Below are 18,799 nucleotides of genomic sequence, written 5' to 3'. Positions count from 1 at the left end.
AACATTAGGCAGATATTGGCTGTATTTAAAATAATTCAATTGGTATGAATTATTTTCAATTGGTATGAATCGCACCACTGTACTCCAGCTTGGGCGACAGAGTGAGACTCCATCTCCAAAAAAAAAAAAAAAAAGATTAATGTCCAGGGTTTTCAGTGTTCATACCAATTTCATTATTGGTATTCATAATGACAATCAATTATTGTCATTTCAATTGGCTCTAAATGACAATCTGGTCACCTGATGGTGGCAGGAAGGGACTATGAATCTTAGTCATGGGCCATCCACTTACTTACACACAGGACGAGGAGTGTACTGAAGAAGAGAAGAAATAGCAGGTTCTGGCAGAAATGAGCAGCTACGGCTGAATAATCAATACACCATCGGTGGAAATTAATGATACTACGGTATATATGATTCAAAATAGTCACAAATTTCAAAACTATTTTCATAACTCAGGCATCATTGGAAGGTAGTCAATGTTTTTTCTACCACCAGTCACAGCATCTTGAGTACGGCTATTCTTTTCCCCCATTTTTCGCTGTATTTCTATCTGACACTTCTCCCAGGGGCCCAGGAGCTAATTAAGAGCTTCAGTTTCAAAGACCTTTCCTTCTCACCCCTGTTGTGCCACAGCATCTATGTGAACTGTAAAGGGCAGCAAAATGAGAAAATATTAAAAGGGTATTTAATTAAGCAAAGTAAACAGTGAGGTCAATAGCAGCTGGAAGCTAACATCTGTCTTCAAACAAGGCAGGCGAGCCATCTTCAGGTACAGGCAACAGAGGAGTGAGTTTATGCAGGATGCTCCTTTTGTCTACGCCACTTGTGATATCTACTTCTGCTTCAGAGGCGATGAGACATTTAATAAAAGAAAACAAATAGTGATGCCTTGCTTTATCTAGGTGGAGAGGAGAAACAACCCTCCAGCTGTTTAGCACTGTGATGTTCAGGCTTCTTTTCATTTTGCTTTTAAAATTAACCCAGGAAATGAAAAATGTTCTACACTGAACTCCAAATAAACAGCATACACAGCTCTAAGTCTGCCATCTTGAGTCGTTCTGTGCTACTTTCTTCTGATGCTATTTCCATAGACAGGAAAGAGTTGGAGAATCCCTGTTATGTATTTGCCAAGCCTCAAACATCCTGGAAATGAGCGTGGGAGCTGGGGAGAAGACAGATGTTACCAGTCTAACAGGGATGCACATAAGGTGGGATTGTAATTGGGATTGATATTAGAATATCTAAAGCTCAACAAATGGAAAAATTACCAACACAGCCGTATCTGGGGTGAATAAAAATGACTTCCGTGATGGTCAATTTTATGTGTTAAATTGGCTGGACCATGGTGTCACTAGATATTTGTTCAACTTTATTTGGGATGTGTTTATGAGGGTGTTTTTGGATGAGATTAATGTAGAACGGGTAAAGCAGATTGCTTTCCTACTGTGAGTGGGGGCTTCACCCAATCAGGTGAAGGCCTGAACAGAACAAATTCCAGAGAGTAAGATGGAATTAAATCATGTCTTACCACCTTAAGCTGGAACTTCAGTCTTTTCCTACCTTTGGACTCAAACTGAACCATCCGTTCTTCTTGGGACTTGAGCCTGCTGGCTTTCAGACTGGAACTTACACCGTCATCTCTCCTGGTTCTGGGGCCTTCACACTCAGAATGAAACTACACCATCGGCTTTCCTGAGTCTCCACCTTGCCAAATGCAGATCTTGAGACTTCTCAGCCTCCAAAATCACATGATCACATGAATCAGGTCCCTCTCCTTCATTGCTTATTTGTTCTGTTTCTCAGGAGAACTCTAACAGAGCTTCCAAGCCACAATTTGTGAAGTGGTAAAAAAAAAAAGCACTACTTCAATACCATGGGTTATGTGTGGAAATGTAAAATTCACAAATATATTTAACACTATATTTCACTGTCTAGTTAAGATTAATGTCCAGGCTGGGCATGGTGGCTCACGTCTCCCAGCACTTTGGGAGGCCGAGGCAGGTGGATCACGAGGTCAGGAGATCGAGACCAGCCTGGCTAACACGGTGAAACCCCATCTCTACTAAAAATACAAAAAATTAGCCAGGCATGGTGGCAGGCGCCTGTAGTCCCAGCTTCTTTGGAGGCTGAGGCAGGAGAATGGCGTGAACCCGGGAGGCGGAGCTTGCAGTGAGCCTAGATCGCACCACTGTACTCTAGTCTGGGCGACAGAGCGACACTCCATCTCAAAAACAAAACAAAACAAAACAAAACAAAACAAAACAAAACAAAACAAAACAAAACAAAAAGATTAATGTCCAGCGTTTTGGGTGTTCATACCAATTTCATTACTGCCCCCCAGGTCTCATTCAGTTGAAGGACAAGCCATACTGATTCTGTCTCATGTGTATGTCTCTAATCTACCAGTTTTTCTCATCCCAGCTGCCAGTGCACCTAGTTTAGGCCACAATCATGTCTCCCTGGAAGATGGGAACACCCTAGTCACTGCTCTTCCTGCCCCCAGGCTCCCTTGCTCCCACCATTCTCTCCACAGTGATAAAGCCTCATTCCTCCACTTCGCTGCTGACAACATTCCACTGGCTCCTGGTCCTCTGGATCAGGTCCAAAGTCATGGAGATGGCTTGTGGAATCTGGCTTTTCCTTCCCTGTCTACCCTCAACCACCAATCTCACCTTTCCACAGTAGATCCAGATTCCTGAGTCCCACCCTAGTCCTGGTGGATCAGAATATACTGGAACAAGGCTGGAGAAACTGTATTTTTCAAAAAGCTGCTCAAGACAATTTCAAAGATTAGGCCAGATAGGTTTGAGAACCACTGCTTTGGGACTCATGTCCTCCGACCTTAACAAAAGAAGTCCATGACTATCCCTGCAGTTATGACAGTCTCCTGTAATGATGTGTCTCTGCTCCATTAGAGTTGTGAGCTCCTTGAAGACACAAGCTATATGACTGACTGCACGCAAAACTTGTTATTGGTTTATTCAGGGACTCAACTTCTTCCTAGCTTAGACTTGGGAGGGTGTATGTGTCCAGGAATTTATCTATTTCTTCTAGATTTTCTAGTTTATTTGTGTAGAGGTGTTTATAGTATTCTCTGATGGTAGTTTGTATTTATGTGGGATCAGTGGTGATATCCCGCTGATATCACCACCACCCTGTATCAGGTGGGTGATATCCCACCACCCTATATCAGGCTCAGTGCAGACATGGGAAGCAGTCCTGAGCATGAATTGTGACTGTCACAGTCACTGAATGGCTTTAATAAAGACAGCAAAGACCCTAAAAGAGAGACCATCAGACATCAAGTGCTTCCTGTAAAATGCAATCAGAAGTACAGTCCCACCTATACAGTCTTCTTGCCAAAAAAAAAATCAAACCTGAACTTAATCAAGCCTCTGGTTTTCAGAAGATGCAGGGTTAGAGCATGGTGAACAATGCCACGGAGTTGCACTCAGCAAAACCCAGAACACGAGGAATTCAACAGGTAAATGACATGCTGTCCTCATCAAATAAATGGTGAGTAATAAAAAAAAAAAAAAGAGAGAAAAACCTATAGATTGTAAGAAACCAGAAAGACTTATCAACCAATGCTATGTGTAAATATGTTGGTCATGATTGAAACATACATATTGTAAGACATGAGAAAATTGGTATGGCTTCAACACTGACTATTTGTTTATATTGAGAGATGAATTTGGAGTGTGTGTGTCTGTGTTTGATGACAGTATTATGGTTACATTTAAAACTTACAGTCTTGCTTTCTTAAGAGATATAGCTTAAAATATTTATAGATGAAATAATATGATGCCTGATATTTGCTTTAAAATAATCCTGTGTGTGCATGTGTGTGTGTGTGTGTGTGTGTGTGCATATAAATAAGATTGGTCCCATGATGATTATATGTTGAAGTGGGGTGATGGAGAGGGTACATTGGGGTTCATTACATTATTCATTCTGGTTTTCTACGTATTGTCATAAAATGAAAAAAGAGAAAATATAGGGCATTAGTTTCTACATCACAGTATCTGAGATTCCCTTTAATCCAATGAGGCTTGGAAAGTTTGAGATGGTTGCATTACCCTTTGCATGGTAGAAATTGTCTAGTATAACAGAGTTGGATTATTTGATTTTAAGAACTCATTTAACACCTGATATTAACACATTCAACACTCTTAGGTAAAGGCAATTTGCTCTTTTGAACCAGAAAGGGTTGCAAAGAATTGCCACAGAAGGTCACTCTGTACCAAAGAGAACTTTGGCTATGTCCTTAAATGAAGACATTCTCATTTCCATGAAAAATTCTAACCACATTTTGATATTAAATTAATGTCCTCAAGTACTTCTGGCTCTGCACACTAACTAAATAGAAGATTATGTCAACTTTTCTGTCTGACAGAACTAAGGAGAATTTAGTTTCAGTGCTGTATAAAGTTAAGAGGGGGAGGCAGGAACAACCTTTATTAGATTTCTTAAGTGACCCTTGAATAAAAAGCTTTTACAATTTTTACTAACAGTTAAATCTAATAATAGGTCACTTAGAGTATTGCAAATGATACTACTAGATAGAAGAACAAGAAGACCCTCAACCAAACACCAGTGTGAAAAAGTCTTTGCTGTAGTATATGAAAATTACAGGGGAAAAGGATCTTTACAACTGTTTGTCCAATTACATCAGTGTTCCTCTCACCTACTTAATGGCTACATGTGATTACGACATATTTCCTTCTTGGCTTCTGTGTTCAAACATTTTAACATGGAAAGGGAATCCCACTAGGTCTAATTTTCAGACTTGGGAAGGCAATGATTGATTCATATAGACAGACGTTGAACTTGAGTTTGGGAAGAACAAGTGAATAAATACGGTGCTTGATAAAAGATACAACAGTGACTCTCAAATTTTAGAGTAATGAGTGAGCCACTTCTAATAAAATATAAATTATCATATGCTAAGCCGTGGAAAATACGTATGAAAAACATAGCTTGTTTAGAAGATATGTTCCTTTTAATAACAGTTTAAATTATACTCTCAAGAAAAAATGATTAATAGTGTCAAATCTACCCATCTGTCCATCCACCCAGCCACTGTTCTTCTCTTCCCTCTTCTTCTTTTTCTTTCTTTTTTATTTTATTTTTTAAGCAAAGCAATAATGGCACACTGGAAAAATAAGAGGTTGGAGGAAGGATAGAAGTGAAAGAGCAATTAAGAGAGAAAAGGAGGAAAGGACTATTATAAACACATAACTACCACATGATGATTTATTTTTAAACATGTACCTTTTAAAAAATAGATTTTACTTCTTAGTTTTAGAGGTTGTTAGAAAAATTGAGTGTAGTATACAAATTTCCCATGGAACACTTGACCCCCCAAATATGCAGAGCCTCCTCCGCTACCAAAATCCCACACCACAGTGGCATATTTGTTAGGACTGATGAATCTACATTGAGGTATCATTATCACCCAAAGTCTATAACTTACATTAGGGTTCACCCTTGTACTTTCTATGGGGTTTAAAAAATGTATAATGACATGTATCTACCATTATATATCATACAGAGTAGCTTTACTGCCTTAAAAATCCTTTATTCTCTGCCTATTCATCTCTTCCCTCCCTCAAATCCCTGGCAACCACTGATCCTTTTATTGTCTTATTAGTTGTGCCTTTTCCGAAATGCGATACAGTTAGAATCGTACGCCATATAATCTTTTCAAATTGTCTTCTTCTACTTAGTAATACGCATTCAATGTTCTGCCAAAATCTCTTCATGGCTTGAAAGCTCGTTTCTTTGTAGTGCTACATAACATTCTATTGTTGGGATGTACCACAGTTTATTTATCCATTTACCTACTAAAGGATATCTAAGTTATATCCACACTTTGGAAATTATGATTAACACTACTATAAACATTTATATGCAGATTTTCGAGAGGACACGTTTTCAACTTCTTTGGGTCAATGTCAAGGAGTGAGTAGGGCTGGATCATATGGTAAGAGTATGTTTAATTTTGTAAGAAATCGCCAAAACCTTGCAAAGTGGCTGTACTATTTTTCATTCTCACCAGCAATGAAGGACAGTTCTTATTACACATCTTCACCAGCATTTGGTGCTGTTTATGTTCCAGCTTTTGGCCATTCTATTAGGTGTATGGTGGTATCTTGTTTTCATTTCCAATTTCCTGATGACATATGTTATTGAGCCTCTTTTCATATGCTTATTTGCCATCTGTATATCTTCTTTGGCGAGATGTCTGTTCAAGTCTTTTGCTCATTTTTTTTTTTTGAGAGAGAGTCTCGCTCTGTTGCCCAGGCTGGAGTGCAGTGGTGCTATCTTGGCTCACTGCAACCTCCTGGATTCAAGCGACTCTCCTGCCTCAGCCTCCCGAGTAGCTAGGATTACAGGCATGCACCACCATACCCGGCTAATTTTTGTATTTTTAGTAGAGATGGGGTTTCACCATGTTGGCCGGGCTAATCTCGAACTCCTGACCTCATGTGATCTGCCCGCCTCGGCCTCTCAAAATGTTGGGATTACAGGTGTGAGCCACCATGCTTGGCCTCTTTTGCCTATTTTTAATGAGGTTGTTTGTGTTCTTATTGTTGAGTTTTAAGAGTTCTGTGTATACTTGGAATTACACCCCTTTATCAGATATGCCTTTTGCAAATATTTTTTCTCAGTCTGTAGATTCCCTTCTCATCCTCCTGACAGTGTCTTTTGCAGAGCAGAAGTTTTAAACTTTAGTGAAGTCTATCTTATTTATTTTATGAATCATGTCACTGGTGTTGTATCTAAAAAGTTACTTCCACACCCAAAGTCATCAAGTTTTTTGCCTATGTCATCTCCTAGGAATTTTATAGTTTTGTGTTTTACTTCTAGGCCTATAATCAGTTTAGTTTTTGTGAATGGCATAAGGTCTGTGTCTAGATTGGTTTTTTTGCATGTGGATATCCAATTGTCCCATTTATTGAAAAGACTATTTCATTTTATCGCCTTTGCTCCTTTGCAAAAGATAATTAATTATATCTATTTCTGGGCTCTCTGTTCTGTTCCATTATCTGTCTATTCTTTCACCAGTACAACACTGTCTTGATTACCACAGCTTTATATTAAGTATTGGAGTTTGGTAGTGTCAGTCTTCCTAATTTGATTGGGAGTGAGTTGAATCTATAGACCAACTTGCAAAGAACTGACATCTTAACAGTGTTGAGTCTTCCTACCCATGAACATGGAATACCTCTTCATTAGTTTGTCTTTGATTTCTTTCATCAGAATTTTGTAGTTTTACTCATATAGAGCTTGTACATATTTTGTTAGATTTATAAACAAGTATTTAGTTTTGGGGGATGCTAAAGTAAATGGTATCGTGTTATTAATTTCCAACTCCATTTGTTTGTGGCTGGTATATAGAATAGCTATTGATGTTTATATATTAACTTTGTATTCTACACCCTTGCTATAATCATGGATCAATTCCAGGGGTTTTTTTCTTTGTTAATTCTTTCAAATTATCTACATAAACAATCAGGTCATCTGTGAATAACACAGTTTTATTTCTTACTTTCCAATCAGTATATATTTTTTCTTGTCTTATTGCATAAGCTAGGATTTTAAATGTTTACTTGTAAAATTATACTGTAAGTCACTACAAGACAACTGCAAAGTAGCAACAACTTAAAAAAAATCATTTCTAGTGTTTGCTATGTATCAGGAAGCTATCCAAATATTTTATATGAATTATTTCATTAACCATCACAACTGTATTAGATGGATAATATTATTTCCATTTTATGGGTAATAAAACTGATTCACAGAGAAGTAACTTGTCCAAGATTACTCAGTCATTAAGTAGCAGAGCAGTAATTCACAACCAGATCTAATTGTTCTATAGTGTATGCTTTTAACTTTATCATGTATCAACTGAGGACATATTACAGACTATGTTTTCTGTTAGGTACTTTTTACATACCATTCTCATTTGAGCCCCTCAACAATCCTGAAAATTAGTTGTTCTTATCCTTGTTTTGCACTGAGAATAATGATGCTCAGAGGGGTTAAATAACTTGCCCAGTGGCATTTTGCAGTGTGGTAGAGCAAGCACTCAAACCCATGTTTCCAAATGTGCTCTCATTTTGAATTTTTTTTTGTATTTTTTTTGTCAGAACAAATATCTGCTATTTGCTGTTCAACATGGCTTTAACTGGACACTGAACAAATATTTACTGAGGACCTATTAAGGGGCAGATACTGTTCTAGGTGAATGAAGCATCTGGAATCCCTGTCCTCACAAACTTAGCCTCTCATAAAACATAGAATACTTTGTAACAAAACCAATCAATCAACCAGCAAAAAAATTTCCAACAACTGCTAAATGCTGTGACCAAGAAATAACAGGGGAAATCCGGTGGATGGCATTAGGGCCAGGACTGCTTCTACTCGGTGGGCAGGGCAGGCCTCTCTGAGGAGAATACATCTGAGCTGAGGGAAGTATTCCAAGCCCTGAGATGTTTTGGCCAACTTAAAACACGATCAATAAAGAAATGAAGATTCTGATTTCCAGCTTAGAGTTTAAAATGGGAGCCCAAAGATGGAGAACAACTTTCTGCTTATAGTGTGTTTTGACTCCCTGAGTGGTTAGCCATCATCTCAATACCGAATGTCATTTGAGGAATAAGAAGGAGAAAAATGGCAGAGTACTACTGTTTGATGACAGGGTAGGGAGTCCTCCCTTTTCTCCCCTAGACTTCCATCTCAGTTTGGAAGTTGTTATTATTTTTGAAAACAGTTGTCTTAATTTTGCTTTCCTCTTACACCAATGACTGCTCATGAAAACCAAAGTGAGATTTTTCCCACCTACCCTCCAATTGGAGACTCTCGCTCATTGATGCATTCATAAAGCACTAACATATATACATAGGATTTCTGTTGTATAAAATGATTTGACAGGCAATCAGCCTCAGGATTGCAGCACCTTCAGCTTCTCTGACTCCAAGAGCCACCAACATGGAAAAGCCCCCACACTCCAGTTCAATTTCCTTGAATACCCCAACAGCCACTAAACATAACACCTTTCAAAAATGCTTTACTACTGATGACAGTGGTAATGGACTAATAACAGAAAACAGCTCCTGCTAATGTAAATAACCAGATAACCAGAAGAAAAAAAAAAAAAAAACTTAAATGAGGAAGAAAACGGTTTTTCCTATGAGGTATTTATTTAATCTCTATGTTTGGTAATGGTTCTATTATTATATGTTTTGTAAGGTCAGCAGAGAATAGATGAAAAGAACATTAAATGTAGAACTGCCTAATATCTTTCCAATAGGTAAATGACTGAGAAAACTCGGAAATCGTAGGATTTTTACTTCTTGATATTTACTTTGAAACCAAAAAGGCTCAATCTATAAAATGTCTAAACCAAATAATTCTATTATTGAAAGTTCGAGGTTTGAGAGTAAAATAACACTAAAGTAGAATGAGAAAGTGTTTTTAGTCAGGAAAAACTAGGCTGTGTGTTGCAGGCACCATAAGCCAGAAAGGTGACTCCTGGCGGTGGAGTGGTGGTGGTGGTGATATATCAATACTGACAGCCATTACTAATACCTGTATTTGGCAGATAAGTCATTTGAACTACCAAGACTTTATTTTGGAAACAGTTCTTCATTTAGTTTACGTCTGCCATTAGACAGGACAATGCCTATAAACTCTGGGCATCCCTTTACTGTGAGAAAAATAAAAGAAAAGCAGTTAGGAACCGCCCCTGGCATTCTCACAGCTAAGCTGTAGTGTTCTCCTGTGAACCACAAACAATTTCAAAGAATATCAACGCCAGACAAGGCTACTCTGTGACCATGAAGGATCAAGCCCCAAAACTAAAAATAAAAAAAGAGACCACTCCATAATAGTGTGAGATCAAAGACAAAAACATGAACACTGTGATCAAATATAATCAAATATTTTCTTTTCTGGGCTAATATAGTGCTTTTTATCAACCATACTTTTTATTGATATGCTACAGTTGTACATATTTTGGGGCTATATGTGATGTTGATATCTGCACAAAATGTGTAATTTCAGGGTAACTGGAATATCCATCACCTCATTTTTCTTTACTTTGTGTTAGGAACATTATAATTTATATCTTCTAGCTATTCTGAAATATACAGTTAAGTTATAATTAACTATAATAGTCACACTGTATTACCAAATACTAGAACTTATTCCTTCTAATTGTATTTTTGTACCCATTAACCAACTTCTCTTCACCTACCTTCATCCCCTTCTCAGTCTCTGGTAACCACCCTTCTACTCTCTATCCCCATGAGATCCACTTATTTGCTCCCACATATGAGTGAGAACATGCAATATTTGTCTTTCTGTTCCTGGCTTATTGCACTTAACATAATGACTTCCAGTTCCATTCATATTGCTGCAAATTCTTCTTAAGGCTGAGTAATATTCCATTGTGTATATATATATTTTCTTATCCATTCACCCATTAATGGATGCTTAGGTTGATTCCATATCTTGGCTTATCAATCATGTTTTAAAACTCACTCTGTTCTTCTTGCTTTCTGGATCAGAATTATTAATACACTCAATCAGAGAATTGCCCCCAGCATCCAATCCAGAACAAAGCTCTGCTTTCCTGCATTCTTCCCCAAATTACCTAATACAAGTCCAAATTCTTAATAACTTCCTTTCAATACCTTCTTACTGAGAAGCTTGCATGGTTCCTGTGGTTCACATGGTTCTTCCTTGTTGTGGTAAATCAATAAATCTAACATTGCTTTAAAAATAGATGTATTCCTGGGATTTTTTGGCTGAAACTCATTGATACTTATCTATTTCTTTCACAGGCAGAAGTCCAGGGCATACACCAAGTCAGCTGGGGACTTCACAGTGGGCAGTCTTGCAGTCAATGATCTGGTAGACATGCCAAGAGAACTAAGCAGCTGTAAATAACACTGTGTCAATCTGGAGGAACTGTGCTCCTTTCATAATGATCCTATGCCTCTAATCTTTATCATTTTGGACAACAGCTCCACCATGACTAAATCTTTCAGAAAGTCATTTCTATTTTTCAGATTACAATCTTACAGGTTGAAAGACAGGCTGGTATTACAGCAAGAGTTCCGGTATCTTCCAGGAATCATCATGAATAAGAATAGTGACACGATTTTAGTGTCTCTGCTCATTGATTTTGCAAGTAAATGTAATAAACTGAGATACTGCTGTTGTTACATTTCATGATTGCCGGGGAGTGGTGCTCTTTTGCCTTCCCTTGGCTCTTAAAACAGCTCTGAAATGCACCATAAGGCTCCATCATTTTCCTTGTCATCATTATCACCATCACCACCACCACAATCATCACTATCATCATAGGATCAATGAATTTTTGAGTTGTTTTTCTTTGTACCAGATTCCGTGTTATATATGCAATCGCATTTAATTCTCAGTACAACTCTAGGAAAATGGTATTATTATCCTCATTGTTTAGAGAAGGAAACTGAAACAGTGACATTAAATAATTTCAAAGGAGCAGAATCAGTACTCAAAACTAGGATGATCTGCTCCAAGGTCCACACTCCTAGCTATCACATTTCTTTTGATCTATCTTAATGCTCAAGCTAAAGAGATGAAAATGGGGACAGAAGAGGTAGATTTCAGTTGCTGGCTGCTCCAGTTTTCTAGGCAGTTTTGAAGAAAATTTCTTCGGACGTCTCAGCTTCTTACTTCTAAAAGTGATTGTATTATTCTGGAAAGTTTTGTGGTTTTAGAGGATTTTATTTTTTTCATTATAGTTACTCCTTGAAATGACAGATTATTAAAATGATTAGTAGAAATATTTCCAAGTAGATAATAATGTTCTCTGAAGTTAATAACCCAAAATGCACCTTTCATCAATGAACAAAAATAAAACAGAAAACTCATTAACTTGGGGCTAATTTGGGCAGATTTTCTGATAATTCAGTGACGGTGAAGCATGCGTGAAGTATAATGGGAGATTAGGAATTGAATTAGACATCAATTCTGCCAACTTCAAGTATTGAAGAGCACAGCAGGGAAGATGTGAGACATAAACATAGCTTTTGATACATGTAAAAAGTGACAGGAGTCTTAGAGAAGTAGAGGTGAGGTTTCACAAATGTTCCAAAGCAGTGCTACTCAAAGTGTGGTCCATGTTTCAGACACTTTTACTGCAATTTAACTAATTTTACGTCTGTTGAATCTACACATAATAAAGAAAAGAATTGTGCTTCTATTTTGTATGTCCTTTTTATTTATTTTTTCTTGTAATTAATTGTCATTCATTGTACAAAAGTACTGATAAGTGATGGAATTAAGTAACTGGTCCTTTACCACTGGCAGTTTGAGGGATAGAATATTCTAGAACCATATGGTTCAGCTTGAGATGTTTCAGGCCCATGGTTAAGAAATACTATATACCGCATTTATTAGAACTCAATTTGATATCCATTTGGATATACATATTTATATACTATGTATGTGTGTATATTTATTATATATGTATATTTTACATAATATGTACAATATTTAAAGCCATAAAAATGTCTTTGAAGATATTCTAAGCTTATATTCCTCAGTAATTCACATAAAATATCCTTTTTTATACTTTAGGGAATTTGACATACTCTTAAATATTCACAAGAACAATGTGACATCTCATAAATAAAGCTGTAAGCAACAGAGATTCAGAACCTTTTATTACTCACAAAGTGAATATTTGAAATCAACAATCACAATAAACATCTTTCCTTAACGAAAATAAGATTATAAATAAAAGCCATCGTTACTGCCATGGTTAGTTAAGAGATGAGGAAAGGGGCCTGTGTTATTAACTAGTTGCTTCAGTTCTAGAACACTGCTTGGCACAGAGTAGGTGCTCAATAATTGCTGAATAACTGGAATGGCTTTTAAGAATAAATAATTAGACAGTGGATCTTAGTTAACACTGTAGTGATAACACTGGAAGGTGTCTTTTTTCAACAGCAATGGCCTTTCTTTACAGGAAGAACCAACTCCATTCCAAACTTAGAGCATGCTGATTAAAAGAAGGGGTTTGTTCTAAAAGACAACTGAGTATGAACTGTGGCTTTGCCACTTACTACCTTTGTGACCCTCTTTCTCCTCCCCAAGACATAGGCCTTCACCTGTAAGATGAAGATAATGGTAGAACTCACCAAGTTGGTTGCGAGGAATATATGACAGGATATCATAAGCATTTTCCACTCATGCTTGGCCTTAATAAACAGCAAGCAAATGTGGGAAAGCAGGCACTATGTGATGCATATGAAATTGCTGATACGCCACCGTTTCTGGTCTACAACACAATGGCAGTTTCTAATGGCTTGACTTAAGTTACGCTATCTCACTGAAAATACATTAAGAAGCACCTTTTGCTCAAACTAACACATCAGAGACTGGGTACATTCTTTTCCTGTTACCTCCACTGCCCTATCTGCCAACACATGTCTCCCAGGCAGTTGTCAGGGCTACCGGAAGGAATGTCTGGAGCCTGGGAAGCATGTCACATATGAGGAGTGTTGTTAGCAGAAGCCTCTGACCGACTGAGGGCAGAGTCTGCCCACAACATGCACAGTTACACTGAACTGGTTGAGCTCGGCCAGGATGGCAGTGTAGGGAGATCCACCCACATTAGAAATCTTCAAAGATTCTATAGTTCTTTTCGAACAAAAATGCTGGGAGCATTTGAGCATGAGATGTAAAGCAATTATTAGCCAGATTCTGAAAAAACTGGCTCCAGCTACAAACCAAAGTTGGCTAGGTATCAGTGGAGCAGAAAGAAGTTCGGCAATGAGATGGGCCCTTATGACCCAATTTATACTCCTCTACTTACTATCTTACCATCATCACATTCTTACTCCTGCCTTTATGGGGTGCAATATGTTAAATGTTATAATTTCTAGCCCCTACACTATCACCAGACACACAACCAATACTCCTTGCTCCAAGGTAAAAAAATTAATCTCCAAAACATCTGACAACAGTGAGAAATTTCTGTTCCTAGCCATCATTTCTAAAAATAAATATTTTAACAGACTTAACTTTTATAACTTGAGAGTGCCAAAATGATGCTTATGTCTTTAACGTGAAAACATTTTATACTTTTTGCTAATAAACTCAAACACAAGGTCTAAATCTTAGAAATATCTTAATAGAAGGAAGATTAAAACACAATTGAATGCCTACTTAAAACACTACTTTATACAGCTATATCACGGTGAGGTTCAGAAAGTTGCATTTCTGGATATTAATAATCGGTTGGATAACTTCTTTTAAGCAGACATCACATTTATTAGCTAGTGCAGATGTGTCCTACTTGAATCCATATGTGTTTATGTATTTATAATATACGACTAGGTAAAGTTTCATACAGGAATTTAAGCATATACACTTAGAGGAAAGGAAATATCTCATTTGTCTTTGTATTCTATGTAACACCTACCACTGTCTCCAGCATGTAGTAAGGAATTACATGAATGTTTGTTGAATTAAATGGAAAGTTCAGGGAAAATAACTAAGTTGATTTTCATATGATTTTCATATGAAAATAGTCGCAAGGAATTAACTTGAGAATCTCAGATTAACTTTCTATTAAAGTGAAGGTTACTTATACTTGCTCCTTGAAAAGAAGATAATATTCTAAGATTTAACAGTCAACATTAGGTGAAATGCATTAAATTTCAAAAGTAAGTGCTTATTTCCATAAGGTGTGGACGCTGTTCTCTAAAGGATAATGCCACAGATAAATAACAGTCACAGCCAAGGGAAGGAGGGGTTCCTTGCCTAGGCAGAGAGATTAACATAAAACTCTGCTCATCAACAGCTGATGGTTTAGAAGGGTTCAGTGATGAAGCAGCAGATGCCAAAAGGAAAAACATAGGTTCCACCTGAAAGCATTAACAATGAAAGAGTGCCCTGAACTTTGCTCTAACTCAGGAAGTTGGAATGGAAAACCAAGGGTACCCAGTGCTGTGCTCACAAATGCATGGCACACGAAATGCCCAATCTGTCATGGCACAGCTGTGCACCATGTGAGTTTAACCAGAGCCCTGAGTAGCCAGGGATGACAACAATCTATTTTCTGTTGGCATACAAAAACAAGTTTATAAACCATCATTCTCCATGTTTCCATTAAAGGCAGGTCTAGTTAGTGAAGGCACTAAGAGTTAGGTAAAGAAAATCATCCCTAGTTCTACTGCTATTTTTTTATTTTTTTGTATGATACAATCAAACCTTTGAGAAAACTTGATCAAGCAGACTCACCACAATAATCTCTTCCTTGAACACAAATTCTTCAGCTGGGTATCACGATCATGCCATTCCAGGTTGAATTACTTCTTCAGATGTGTAACTCTGTAGTCTAACTCAAATGTCTCTAAGCATGGCTGTATCCCAAAACTCCTCTTTTCTCAGAGTAGTTCTATATTCAAGATCTCAAAACTCTAAAATGCTCCTCATAGACAACAACCTCCCAGTCTTCAATTTCTCCTTTGCTCCCACTTCTCTCCTCTGCTCTCATGGGAACCCCCAGCCTCTAGATATTTCCCTAATCCTTGTTCAGTGGCATTAAGTGCATGCCATGGGCAGCCAATTTTAACTGGCTGTCACCAGCAATGAGAATACCTACTTTTTATGTAGCACTTCACAATCCAGAAAGGGCTCTCTCAGGACTTTCCTTATTTGACTTTATTTCCAGTAGGTCTTACTATTACTACTCTTAAAGAAGTAGCAAAGGGCCAGGTGCGGTGGCTCACGCCTGTGATCCTAGCACATTGAGAGGTGGAGGCGGGAGGATGGCTTGAAGTCAAGAGTTCGAGACCAGCTTGGCCAACATGGTGAAACCCCATCCCTACTAAAAATATAAAAATTAGCTGGGCATGGTGGCTCACACCTGTAATCCCAGCTACCCAGAGGCTGAGGCAGGAGAATCGCTTGAATCTGAGGGGTGGAGGTTGCAGTGAGCCGAGATTGTGACACTGAACTCCAGCCTGGGCAACAGAGCGAGACTCCGCCTCAAACAAAACAAAAACAAATGAAGTAGCAAGGGGAACTCTGAGAGTCTCCCTGAAAGCTTGCTAACACTAGGTCGTCATCAGCTATTTGCACTTCTGTCCCTTGTCTGCCTCAATGGTTCACAATGGCAAGAAAGTGGCCAACAAGCAAGGACTAGCCATGATCAAGCTTTCACCATTCTTAAAGAAAACAACTGGTCCCTGCCTTGGTGAAAAGACTCAGCCTCATTAGCATCTCCAACCAAATAAGCAACTATATCCCAAAAAAGAAATACAAACTAGATAAAGCAGTCAACAATGTGCATTGGCAGTGAGGCAGTCAGAAAAACAACACTTGTGTTAAACCAGGGTTCTACATGTAGTCGGCTTGGAAGATTAAGTTAAAATAAGTCAAATGAAACCTACCCATGACTAAAATAGGTATGTGTCTTTTTGCTTCCAACTCTCTTGAAAAAGCAACAATGATGTAATACTATAAATCTTCAGTTAATTAATTCCAAGTTTTTGCAGCAAGCTTTGTACTCTCATCCTGTATCACATACCATCTGTCTATGGTGAATATTTAGTTCTCACTCACATCCTGCTTCCTAACCCTTAGAATAAATGCATCTTCTTAAAAATAAGAAAAACGTTCCGCTAGACCAGAGGAAGATAAGGACTTGTATTTTAAACAAGCTGATATCATGTCTTCGTAATCTACTGCTGCCATCTCCTGTGTTAATGAGGCAGCACCTTCACACTTGCGAAGAAATGTAATAGTATTTAACAGAAACAATTCTTACTGGTCAGATGGCACATTTTCTACATACACAGAGGAAAAATAGCTTAATTCTGTTACCTCTAAGTGACTTCGTCTCTCAGCAATCACACGTTCATCCTTATTTCCAAATAGTTTCTTTGGAGGAAATTCAAGGGCAGCAAGCTGAAATAGACATTTTAAAAGACATGCGTTAATAGCACACCTATTAATTGTTGGGCTATTATTAATCTATTATTTGAAATCTCTTCCATGGGGTGAAAAGAAAGAGGCTGAAAGTTTAAAGATAGTGGGTCCTGCCTTGCTTTATCACCAACTGTGTGACCTTCAACAGATAAAGCAACCTTGGGTCAGATTCCCCAATGGTCAAATGAGAAGACAGGACAATGGGAACTCCATGGAAGAATGAATCTGATTCTCAGCATTCTGTCTCAGATGACATATCAGACTCTGTGCCAGGTGGTATTTTATACTTTTTGTTTTTTAAAACACATGTTTGTTCTTCTTTCAGTACCCCCCCCTTTTTTTTTTTACTAGAATCCAATTAGTTTTGTGTTGAGATAAGAATTTGAAAATTCAACCTACTCACTACCTGAACATTTTGTAAAATCGTTTTCAGACTATTGCTAAGGTTCTGTAAATATTCAGTATTGCCTTTTCAGTTACGACTGGGAATGAAGACTGCCCATGTGAAAAGAGGGCTTCTCTTTCCATCTTTTCACCTTGCTTCCTAAAAGTGAAGGTTCAGATTTCGTTTAGCCTGATCTTAGCATTTCATAGTATTTCTCTTATGCTTTTCTTCTTGAATGTACAAAAATTATAAACAGTAAGTTTTACTACAGATTCCCAGGCAAGATAGGATTCTATAATCTGGTGAGAATCCAACTAGCCAGTGTTGCCTTGGCTGAATAAATGCTAAGTAGCAATAATTGCTGCAGTTGCGGAATTCACTATTTCCTTCCTTTCTCAATTTGTCAGGACCAGACAAATTGAAGCCAACGAAGCATTACCAAGAAAAAATGAGCATTTCTCCCACAATGTAGGGCACAGTATGTCACAAAATTCCAATTTTATGCCTATGCAAATCACTAAGTTGATTTAAATTTATATTGCCACAGTGGGAGTCAAAAATTAAAGACTAGCATCTGTATATATAATACTTTAAAAACATAGTATTAAAGTATAATATACATACAGAAAAGTGCACATATCACAAGGGAAGAACTGGATGTATTTTCAAAATCTGAACACACTGTGTAACCAGCACTCGGATCAAGAAACAGAACACTGCCAGCACCCCCAGAACTGCACTTGCTCCCTTCCAGGCACTCCCTCTCACCCCTACAAAAGTTAACGCAGGCCTGACACTATGACGATAGCATTGCTTGGTTTTTCCTACTTTTGAACTTCATGTAAAAGATGTCATACAGTATGAACTCTTTTGTGTCTTCCTCCTTTTGTTCAGCATCATGTTTGTGAGATCCAACCATGTTGTCATGCGTAGCAATAGTTTGCTCATTTTCATTGCAGTACAGTATTCCACTATGTGAACATTCCATAATGTATTTGTTCATTATCTTGCTGTTGGGCTTTTTGTTAGTTTCCAGTTTTTGGTTACTAGAAATTGTGCTGCTATGATCACTTTCCTATAGATCTTCTGATAAACATGTACACAGTTCTGATGGTCATAGTCTTACGTGTTGGAAATGCTGGGTTAGAGAGTTTGTGTGTGTTCAGCTGTATTTGAAACTATCAAATGGTTTCCAAAACAGTTTTAGTAACTGACACGCCTATCAGAAGTAACTGAGAGATGCGGCTGCTCCAGATCTTCACCAGCATTTGGTACAGTGGTCGTCCTTCTTAGCAATGCTGGTGGGTCATGTCTACTGTGGTTCGTATTTGCATTTCTCTGATGACTGATGTTGTCAAACATCTGTTCATCTGCTCATTGACGTCTGGTTAGTCATTTTTAGGAAGTGTCTGT

General features: G+C 37.8%; 1 protein-coding gene across 3 annotated transcripts in view; it reads right to left on the bottom strand.

The window, feature by feature from the left end:
* KIF16B (kinesin family member 16B) overlaps positions 1-18,799 on the bottom strand; it is a 315,626-nt gene that overhangs the window by 23,091 nt on the left and 273,736 nt on the right. For all 3 annotated transcript variants that reach the window (XM_032142462.1, XM_032142463.1, XM_032142461.2), the window contains one exon: positions 16,897-16,980. In XM_032142462.1, the coding sequence (XP_031998353.1) occupies positions 16,897-16,980 (84 nt within the window). The remainder of the gene's footprint in view (positions 1-16,896; positions 16,981-18,799) is intronic.

This window comes from Hylobates moloch, unplaced genomic scaffold (genome assembly GCF_009828535.3).
Source record: "Hylobates moloch isolate HMO894 unplaced genomic scaffold, HMol_V3 SCAFFOLD_21, whole genome shotgun sequence".
NCBI lineage: Eukaryota > Metazoa > Chordata > Mammalia > Primates > Hylobatidae > Hylobates > Hylobates moloch.
Note: the sequence above shows the minus strand (reverse complement) of the source record. Positions and strands in the feature narration are given on the sequence as shown.